Raw genomic sequence first — 12,028 nt, forward strand, 5'->3', positions numbered from 1 at the left:
ACTTTTCAATTTTAAAAAAAAATTTTGGTTACGGAACTAATCTTATGGGAGATTTCAGTTTGAAGTTATAAATAATTTACGAACTCTATACTCCGAAGTGTGATTTATTTTTTAAAATTATTTTCGCTTCATTTTAAAATAAATACATTTTTCGCGTAACTGATCTAATGAATAATTTTGGATCGTAGTTAAAAATAAATGTTCAAAACATAAAACTTTGTATAAACCTAAATTATTTATTTTACAAAATTTACCAAATTTCTCTTCCTTTAGTGTTGAAATTAAAATAATACATTTGGAGTTTATTTTTTGTTTTGATTTTCCAACAAAATGTTAGAAAAATGAATTATTAAAACTTATTTTTAAAAAGCTCCAAAAAGGTAAGATCTAAACAGAATAATTAAATATGCTTAATTAAATTTGGTTGAATTGTTGGAATAATCATCCCTCTTGTGCCTGTATTAATTAACTTTTAATAACACTTATATTAATTAAATTAATACTTATTTGAAAGGTCTTTTGGAATTTTGATGCAAAAAAGGCACAAGAATGTGATATCAATTTAATTAGGCAACTCAATTATGATTTTATTTTTGTTTTAATTACTCAAAAAGCTCTAATATTGTTTTTGCATTTTTTTGTTTACATTCTGCATTTTTTTAATTGCTTTGTTAAATAGAATATCTGCAATCCAGTAAAGCAAAATACGTAAATTGCATTTACTACTAGAATAAATTTTCAGTTGTAATAATACAGTTTTACGCGTGCATTTGTTTGCAAAATATAGTTAAGGTTTCTATAAACTCTTTTGTTGGTTAGAAGTTTATATCACCCCCCTCCCCAGTGTAATTTTGAATCAGAATATAATTTTTATAAATTATTTTAAAAAAAACATAACTTTGTCTATTTTGATGTGAATTTATTTTATTGAATTTATTAGATAACAATAAATACTGCAGAATTCATTAAAACTGTTTGATTTTTAAATTTACACGACTTTCACAAAGAATTTCAAAACGAAACCTTAATTCTAAGAGCGTTTATCACATTTTAAGAGAAAAAGCTTACTAAAGAAACAAAAAATATGCAATAGAAATAAATATATTTAATGAGTTTATGTTGCTATGTTAGGGGGGGGGGGATGAGCTGAAATTTCTAAATCAATTGAAAACAGAAGCCTGATTCATTTCATTCCTTGAGTATTTAAATAATTTTAGAATTTTAAGGTTAATATTTAAGAAAGATTATTGATTCTATGAATATTTTGGAACTTTTTTTTTCCGAGTTACAATTCTCAATCCTCCAGTAAGATTCATAACGAGTATACAAGTTTTTAGATTAAAGATTTGTTGTGAAAATCATGGTGGAAAACCGATTCAAATCTAAATTATTTCCCCCCCCCCTAAACGGCAGTTTTTTTTTTTTTTTTTATTATAATAGGACTTTTGGTCTATTTTTTGACGAAATGTACGAGTTTAGAAGCGTTGTAAGGCAAACGTTAAAAACGTTATACTCGTAAATGTTACGACAAACTTCTAGGGGAGTAAGGGCATATCACCAGGATTGAAATTGCATACCCGGAAACGCCATCGTAGGCTCCTAGGGACGCTTCCCTATTGTAGCCTGTTTAAATGCGCATGAAGAAACAGTTCATAACAGGGTAGCACTCCTAGAGGTGAAGGACGACATATCCGGGAATGGGTTCCTATACAATTTTAATCCTAATGATGTGCTCTAACTCCCCTAAAAGTTTGTTGTAACATTTAAGCGTCCTCATCCTTTAATATAAAAGTTTTTAAACAGGTACATTTCGACGAAAAATGGACTAAAATTGTTCTTTCAAAAAGATGTAGCTTTAGGAACAAAATAATAATTTCAAAAGGTCTGTCAAATAAATATTTATTTAATTGATATAAGAGTAATTAAAAGTTAATAATTAACAAATCTGCGAGAAAAAGGATTATTACAACAATTTCTTCTAAGCTTTAATTAAACATTCCGTTTGTCTCTTAATATCTTTTTGGAGTTTCTTTAAATAGTTTTTTATAAATTATTTTTCTATCAATTTGTTGGAAAATTGAAACAAAACAAACGAAAAGAAAGAAAGAAATAAACCATGGATGTATTACCTGATTAAAAACATCATTTGCTTTTAATCAGATAGTATCTTACGACTTCAGTTTTTGAGATTTTTTTATTCATTGATTAATTTAATTTAATTTAATAAGTAAAAAGAGAAATCTGGTAAAATTCGAAAAATAAATAACACAGTTTATACGAAGCATCATGCTTTTAATATTTTCATACTACAAACAAAAATTATTCAAAAAAATCAGTTACGCGAAAATAAAATAAGAGACAATTTTTTATTGCATTTTTGACTACCGGTAATAATATTCGAAAATTAAACAATATATTTAATATCTCTCATCTTCAGTAGGATAAATTCAGAACTTAATTGAGGATTTGTCGTACTCAATATCATTTGAACACGGAGCATTACATAATTTATTTAATTTGGTGGGGGGAAAATTGTGTATAAGTAAGGTCCTAGGAGCAAGAAACAGACAATTTAAATTTTTTAATGCATTCTTGACTAGAAACAATATAAATGTTGTTTCAATTGATTAAAGACTTGAGCACAAATCTAACATTCTCCAGCATGCTAAATTCAAAGCTTAACTAGGGACTTACCTGGTGCCTTACTCAATGACATTTGGACACACAACATCATATACGTTAATTCCTTTGGGGAAAAAAAAACTTATGAGCATAGTTTAGGTCCTTGGAGCAAGAAACAGGTTATTCCAATTTTTGTAATACATTCTTGACTAGACACAATATTATAGTTGCTTCGATTAGTTCGAACATTGATTGCATATCTAATATCATTCCTCTCCAGCATGTGAATGCACTGCTTAAATGTGGATTTATCAGGTGTCTCAATAAATGTGCCACTTGGACACACAGCATGCCCCACTTACCATATCCTAGATAAAATGCTATCTTCTCCAGCCATTAAGGGACTTTCACGCTCCCTCCCAATTCCACGGTTACTTTTAATAAAAAATCCCTTTTGTTACAGGAAATAACAACACACAAAATGCGTAACCCAAACTAAAAGAAAAATGTTTGAGCTTGACTTTTAGCATAGGGCGTTTGAGAAGAAGATAGAGGTTTGTCTGGAGGAAAGCATTTGAGAATGTCCCGCAGTGAACTGACCATTAAGACCATGTTCCCAGCAGATCACTGAAGTTTAGCATCACTAACTGCGGTCAGTGTGCGGGTGGGTGACCACTTGGATCGGAATGCGTAAGACCAGAGAGTGTGCGGTATTGGTCCTTGTTAAACTGCTCCACCGTAAAGTGCTCGACTTCGTGAACTGGTAGCCGGGCTACCGAAGCGGGGGAGCCATCCCATCTGCAGAGGAGCAAAATTGTGACGGCATATCTTTGGATCATCCTCAGGGGTCTTTCCCAGACCGTTTCCAATGGCCCATTGTGCAGCTCTAGTGTGAGGTAAATGGACAACTTTAAGGATTTGCTTGATGGTCAATTTTATTTTTTGTTAGGTAATATTACTCAACGGCTAAAACTAAATAGAAGCAAAATATTTAAAATTTCATAATAGTAATAAATAATAATTATGTAAAAGTACAATAACATTTTTAAAAAATTAGACAATTTGCCGCCCTTTTACGACTAATGCGTCAATGGCAAATTGCCCCACTTACCATAAATACGCCACTGGGTCTGATGGCTTTGTTTCTTGCATCAAGGCTTTCAATTCCATGCACGGATCTTCGGAAAAGCATACAAACAAACTAAAGTTTGTATGATTTCATTTTTTAAAAAAATTAAATTTATAGTTAGCATCCATTTAAATTTTTGGCTTAAATTCATAAAGTTAACAACTTCAGAAATAACATTTGTTTCAAATTAAATTTTTTTTCTTCCAGGGATGTAAGAAGATTGAGATCAATGACTCAGTTACAGACTTTGATACTGGATCACAATCTCATCGTATCCACGACACTTTTTCCCAAGCTGCTCAACTTAAAGGTTCTCTCGTTAAATTATAATCTCATCTCTGACATCCAGCTCTTCATCCCTCCTCTAGCCAGAGCATGTCCGAATATTCAACACCTCAGTTTGATGGGTAATTTGGCTTCCGTTAGCTCAGTCGCTCCGACCTCAGAAAAAGAACAGGAAGAATACAGGTTTGTGCTTCTCATCACATGAGTTTTTAGCTTAATTTCAAAATCGAAAAAGGGTAACATTATAACATTTGTTTTTAAATGCCTGGAAAAGCTTGGAAATTCTATTCCGAAAATTCTATTAATTTACAAAACTATGATAGTGAATTGTATTTTTTACCCTTAAATGCCCCGTTAGCTAATTTTACAATTCAACGGCTTTTAACGATTCGCTCTTTTTTCAAGATTTTCCTCTTGGCTATAGTTGGTCGCCATTTTAATGCAAGGCTTTAATTTCTTTTAAATATTTGTTATTTGTAACTAAAAAAAGACAAGAATCTATTTTTTTTTTAAAGAAAATGCCAAACAAAAGAGTGGGTCGTTAAGAACCGATGGATTGAAAAATCTTTCCCAGCCAGGCATGTAAATATTTCATAGAAAAATAGTAAAATTTCGAATTAATTCCTTCTAAAAAGTTTATAAAAAATTGCCAAAATATGGGGTAGGACTTATAATCGGTCCTAAAGGAAGAAAAAAAGAAAGGCGTACAAAATAATAGCACTTCTTTGTTTAATAATAATGTTTTACAATCACTCCATTAATGTTTATTCGCGCAAAACAACCAATGAGTAATTCGAAACAACTCCGTTAATGCTTGTTTGTGCTTAATACTAATAATACTTCAAATACTACTAATAATACTACTTGTTAATAATACTTCCGATTTATGCTTAAAAGGAAAGTGTTGATGTAGATATGATGTTGCTAATGTCAGCTGATTAATAAAAGTTACATACGCTTGTGTGTTTTAATTGTGCATTCGGGGAAATATATTTTGTGGAAAAGTTTGGGAGTTTTCATGCCTTGATGTCCATTAAAATGGAAATAGGTAACTTGTTTGCAATATCATTATAAAAAGAAAATTTTAGTGAGGATAACTTGAAACTTTTCAGTCTTTACTCTTTTTTTTTTCAACATAGAAAAGGAAATTAATTACTTTTTCCTTATTTACGTTAATTTAATTCACATCGATTTCAACATCGACTCCTTAACCATACATTATAGTTAATCGCACCTGTTATTTTTTGTTTTAACACTTATATTATTGTCTTTTTTTTTTTTTTACTTTTTGAAAAAGTTATAGAAATTTTCAAGAGTTTACGTATTCATGATCTACTGAATGATTGACTAGCGGGGTTGTTTAAAAAATTATAGCTTTCAACATAGCAGTAGTAGTACTTTATTTGCTTCGCACTAGAGCTAGACAATGGGCTATTAGCGCCAGTCTGGGAAACATTCCTGAAGATGATCCAACGACATGCCATCTCAATTTTGATCATCTGAGAAACGATTGGCCTTTCGACATCACCAGTATGCTATGGTTAAATATGCTTCTTTCCTTTTGATTTTACGAAAAAAGGCTTAACTCAAAACTTTGTCCATAAAATTCAATTGTAATTTAAACAGGCATCTTTCCATATTTCCAAAAAAAGAAGAAAAAAGATTGTAAATGACTAAGTATTACTGACTAGAAATTAAATGACTGAACAACGTTTTTGAAAAACAAAATAAAAGTCTGCAATAAACTTGGTATAATTTTATCTGTTATGCTGAGTGTATGTATGATTGCAAAATAGTTTGCTATGACGAATAAATCCATCTTAAATGCATGCACTTACTTAAAAAAATGAATTGCAGTTTATCAATCTTTAAAAAGTTGCTAATGCACAAGAAATTTTATAAAAACAAACTAGAAAAATGAAAGAGTAATAGAAATAAGTTAGGATTAAAATTTTAAAGAAATTTAAAATAAAATCAAAGTTTTGAAAGTTCTACTTAAGGTTGAAGTAGGTTGCTTTAATTTAAACCTAGATAAACATTGTATAGTAAATAAATAAGGTTGTCATACATTTATAATGATTACGATCGTACTAAGCTTTAAAAATTATTTTCATCAGCGTAAAAGCTTCCAAATTTTTGCAAAAACTTAAAAAATTCATTTTATTCCTTCAGGTGTAATTTTTTGTACACTCATTAAATAGTTTTTAAATTTAACAAAATTTCAAGATGTCATTTATTTTGATATTAAATCCATTTGAGGGAAAAGTTGAGTTAATAAATATAAGAACTTATAATAAATATGTAAACTTCAAACGAAATTATGAATTAATATTAAATTATAATGTTCAATTTTTAAGCAGTTTGAAATATATCAAATAAAATTGAGAAAAAAATGTATGTTCTAATTGTGAAATGTTTGTTTTAATTATATTAATTCTAAAATTCTAAATGAAATACCAATAAAATATTAAAATATTTCTCGAAATAAACTTTCTTTAGTCTCAAAAATTTTCGATTTAAACAAATAAATGTATGATAGTTATATTATTTCTATAAACTGTTTGTTTTCAGAAGACGCCATAAAAAAACATTATTGTCAATGTTAGCGAACTGGAAAGTTTGGTTAATTATTTCAATCATATAACTTGTAAAATCTATAGTACACGTCAGTTTCATTTTTACAGTCTATTCCGTTTAAAAATATATAAATTTTTTAACTGCAGGTATTGATACTTGTTCTTCGCCTCAAGATGCCGAAAATTCTACATTACATTACCTAGTGGGCACCTGTAAACGTGAAACGCGGAGGCGATCAGCATTACCCACGAAATACTACCACATAAAACATACAAAAATTAAAATTCAGAAATATATAAAATTGAAATGACAATCGACAGGTTTCAAACACATTGAAAATGGGCGCCTGTTTTCCAGACTTGACAGACGTGAATATAACAAGACAAAAATGATTCAATTTTTTATCTCTCGACTTTTGTGGTTTTTCTAGTTCTTGTTTGTTACATTTATTTTACCATTTTTCGTTGGCAACTTCGCGTATTTTTCAAATCAATTTTGATTTGTTACTTTCACGTCTTGAAAATGGGCGCCTGTTTCTGATGCGCTTGAAACATGTCGACTGTTATTTCAATTATGCATATTTTTGAAGAGTATGAAGTTTTCTATAAGGTAAAAAACAATACTGTTCGTAAAAATAAATTGGGTTACAGTGATTAAATTTGAAAATGTTCGAAAATCGTTTTTTCACTCATTAGGACTGCGAATGCTTTAAAAAACAATATTCTCGTTCAAAGATGTCGTTAAAATTAAAGTATTTTAAGCAGATTTTTTTTTCATTTCATTTCTCAGAGTTGTAAAATGCTTAATACTTTCAACATTCCCACTTTATTCAAAATTCCCACTTTTATTTAAATAAGGAAATATAATTTAATTTAAATTTAGAATACATTTTAAATGTTATTTCGAGTTGATACAAAGTAAATATATTTCGCAAACATAATAATTTCTTGAATATCATGTAAAGTTAAAATATATTTATCATTTTTAAAATAATTAAAGACTTCCAATAGCATTGTGAATAATTATCAACATTGTATCTCAATTTCCTTTTATGAAGTTCTCCGTTTTTAGCATTTAATATTTCAAAGAAAAATTTTTTTTTGCATTATGATATGAAATTTTCTAATCACAATTCTTTTAGAAAAATATTTCATGTCAATGCAAATTTATTTTGTTGAAGTGAATATCAATTTATTTTGAAAATGAGAATTGAAAACTCATTTTCACAAAGGAGCTTTGAATTTGTCATTTAGATTGAAATATAATTTAGACGGTACCTGAGAATGACAAATTAAAAAGTATCTTTTAATATTAATATTAATTAATTCATTACAAAGATACAATGTAGATTCCAGAAACAATCTTCAAAGAGTTTCTTTAGCAAATGCATTTTGAAGATCGTTTCCATGTAAAATACATTTATTATTCTTTCCATTGTGAACTGCAGGTAAATTAACAAAAGAATAAACAGTTCAGTCTGATAATTGAAAGAAAACAGTCTGCTCGGTTGTCTGAATTTGATAAGAAATTAGATTTTGGGAAAATATCAATTTCGCATCGCTCAATTAAAAAAAAGATTTTTCAATTAAAATGTGCTTTTTTTTATTTAGATTTAATAAACTTACATTTTAAGTTAAACGAAACAATTGTCCGTTTAGTTTGCTCTCTGAAATATATTTTGTTAAAGAGTTTTGAACAAATTTTAACTTATCATATTGAATAATAGATTTCGATTATTTTCAACATGTTTAGAAAAATTATATTTACATTCACAAAAGGAAGTAATAATACTTAATATTTTAGATTTAAAATAAAATACATTTTTATTATGATTAAGCAACTTACTTATTACTTACTAACTGATCACCGATTATATTTAAAAAATAATAATAATGAAAATAATCACACTTTATATTTTATGTGTACACAACACATTATTTTTTCTCCCTATTACTTTTTTCAAATTGTAAATATTTTTCCACATAACTATTTTGTAGTAAAAAATAAAGTTATTTTTCTGCCCATCTGCTTCATGGACATATTTTCCACACTGCAAAAAATTCCGGATCAAATTACGGTAATTACTTTGGGTGCATCATCCGTAAAATCCATTTTTGCCGTAAAATATTATAACTTAATTCTTACAGCAATATTTATTCAAGAGTGATTTTACGGTAATTATTACTGCAAAAATACTGTACTCATGATGAAAATTATTTTTTCTAGCTTTGACAATTTTTCAATTATATTGTTTGAATCCTTATTATTTTCTGCGTTTTAATATTGTAAATGTTAATAGAGCTAAAATGAAATATCAACTTCCTTTGCTTTATTTTATACTCATTTTAGTTAAACTTAGTTAATAAGCAGTAATATTTTATTGTTGTTTCCTTTTTTTAAGCAGCTTTAAACTACTTAGAATTCCTAGCGTGAAGCCAACATTTTAAAGCCTGAAACTATGATTTTTATATTTATAATCAGAAAAAATTCGCATTTTATGATAACATATTTTGGAAACTCAAAGGACCTTTCACGTTGATATTTTAAAGTTTAAACGAATCAGCAACTGCTGCAAGGAGAAGAACATTTTAATTTAACAGATTGACATAATTCTGTTGTCAGAACGAAAATTCCCGTAAAAAGTAAAGAATATCTACTGTAGTGAGTATAGCTATCGCAAAATCGATAACCAGTTCAGCTCTGTCGCCACACCAATTCAGAATCAAATCAAGTACCAGTACTTAGGTTGTATCATCCGTAAAATCTATTTTACCATGAAATCCATTTTTACCGTAAAATATTATACCGAAATTTTTACAGTAATAGTTACCGTAAAATCACTGACTCATTCTAGTTAAATAAATATTATTCGAAAAATTATGGTATATCAGACGATATTTGTTCCATAACATGCTCCGGTAAAAATGGATTTTAAGGTACTTTTTACAGTAATTTGATTCGAAATTTTTCACAATGTAAGCCTAATTGTATTATTTACATTTTTTTAAATAAATTTTATTGTTTCAAACTTTTAACGTCTCTTTTTAACATTTTAAAAGAAAAATTGAGATTGTATTTATTGAATCGAAGGATTGGGACAGAATAATGTCAAACCACATTTTCAAATCATTTAAGAAAGCGTTTCTTAGCTGCTCTTTTGGAGGGAAAAAAACAATGATTTCGATGCAGGTTAAGAAGTTTCTGTAAAGATTAAGAAACATTAAGATATTTCTGAGTATTGAATTGGCATCTGCAGCAAATTCCAGAGACTTAATGGTATTCCTCTGTAAAAATAATTTTGACTTGACTTAGTTCTCTTTACGCCAGGTGGCGCATTATTGAACAAAAAATAATATTAAAGATCAGTTTAATGTGTAAAAATCCTATTCTTAGAATAAGTGTCGAATATTAGTCTTGAAAGTAAGATGGAAAAGAGGAAAAAAACTGGTTTTTCAAATCATATGATTTATAGCCGGTTTTCGGGAGTAGTAGATCTATTCTTAATTATAAACTATTCATTACTATTTATTTTGTTCGAGTAAAAGGTAGCCCTATACATTGCCATAACTTTTAAAAAAATCTCGGTAATAATAGATAATTTATTCTTTCCGAAAATAAGCTAGTGAGAAAAATGTATGGTCAGAACTGCAAAAATATGGTAAAATGTACTGTGTTCTGGCCTTATGGAAACACCAAAAAGAACGGTAATTTTCAAAGAGCATTGGTAATAACTTTTGGTAAATATAAACATTAAAATATGTTTTTATTATCACGCTGTTTGGTAGTAAATATGGTAACATTTGGTAATTTCAAAATGGTATTTTAGAGTTTGATATAAAAATAATTTATTCGGTTACATTTACTTTCCAGTTTTATATTTTTACTAAATGGTAATAATAACTATAATTTTGAAAACCAGAATTTTCGGTAAACCTTTACCGGAAATTTTACCTACGGCTTACAAACCAGCCATTTTCTATTGACTTTACTATAAAAATAGAAAAACTACCAGATGAATAGTTTAAATACTGTATATTCTGGTACCAGAATTAGATTTTTTCTTTTTTCCAGGAATGTTAATACCATACATGCATGTATGATAATTTTACTAGAATTTTTTTCTCGGTTTTGAAGAAAATATATATCAAGATGGGAAAAAAATCAAAAGCTGGTTGGAAAGTCATTTCTTTTTAGCTTGTTTTCGAAAAGATTTAAATATCCACGACTAGCTAGATTTTTTAGCATTAATAATATACATATAGGACTATTTCTTTTTACTCCAGATCAAATAAATAGTGATGAATAATTAATGATTAAAAATAGTAAGAGCATCTTTTTTTTTCCTTTCAAGTCATCCATAAATGCAATGGTTCTGCTGCCAGTTTTTCTTATTTTTCGTCTTACTTTCAGCTCTGATTATAAGAGTTTATAAAGAAAGGTGTGATTCGATTCTATTTTAATTAAAAAGAATAAGAGAAAAAGAAACTATTCACCTTTGAAGTAAGATTCTTAAAAATTGTGAAACAGAAATTTTAAAAGAAATTAGAAAATTGTAAAACAGAATTTTAAATAAAACGCAGTAAATGTAATAAATTAATTACGAGTCCAAAAAAAGAACTTCTTTTATAAAGAATTCCAGAAAAAATTTATACTTTTCACACAAAACTTATTGCTATCATTGTCCTTCAATCAGTCATTGTGAATTTGACAAGTAAAAAAGAAAATAAATAATAAAAAAAAAACATGTGCAGTGTGGGAGTCAGAATCCTTATTGTTATTTTATTTTTTATTGGATATAAACTTTCAGCAGAGGAGGTGGGAGGGAAACACGATACAAGCAGTGTTAAAATAGCAGCTAAAAAGTCACCTGTGTTTGATCATGGCCATAAAAAATGACGTCACGTTGTCATGGAAATACATCCGTGGGCGTTAGCGCTTGCTGTATCTTAATTTATCTTATAATTCCATCTGATAGGAAATTTTCAACACATCTGATTCAAACTGGACTTTAATCCCCTGTTAACGTTAAAAGAAACAGATGCACTTGAAATATTTATTAATATTAAGACAGAAAAATTTGAAGGTTGTCTTTATTTTTCCTCTTGCCAGAAAGTATTTGTAAAAACGTTGGAAAAAAATATCCTGGTCTATTGCCATAAGATAAAGCACTGCTTACTAAATAAAGAGTTCGATCTCTTGAACAAATATTCAAACCAGTGCAATTTAAAGCCTGGCGAGTATATTTAAACCCGTTACTCATCTATCAGATTTTTTTTTATAAACTTTGAAACTTGATTCACATAATTTTCTTTTCAATGAAATAGTCCAAATTTAGCATCATTAAGTAGAGACAGTCTAGATTCGGTCATTCAAACGTTTTTTTATGATGTTATTTAGCATCACGTGTGTTAGTAA

General features: G+C 28.4%; 1 protein-coding gene across 1 annotated transcript in view; it reads left to right on the forward strand.

Moving 5' to 3' along the window:
* LOC107454405 (leucine-rich melanocyte differentiation-associated protein) overlaps nt 1–12,028 on the forward strand; it is a 74,850-nt gene that overhangs the window by 19,359 nt on the left and 43,463 nt on the right. Inside the window, exon 2 of the mRNA XM_016071600.5 lies at nt 3,959–4,219. Coding sequence (XP_015927086.1) covers nt 3,959–4,219 — 261 coding nt within the window. The remainder of the gene's footprint in view (nt 1–3,958; nt 4,220–12,028) is intronic.

The sequence above is a fragment of the Parasteatoda tepidariorum genome, chromosome 6 (assembly GCF_982258835.1).
Source record: "Parasteatoda tepidariorum strain Cologne lab strain chromosome 6, Ptep-v5.0, whole genome shotgun sequence".
NCBI lineage: Eukaryota > Metazoa > Arthropoda > Arachnida > Araneae > Theridiidae > Parasteatoda > Parasteatoda tepidariorum.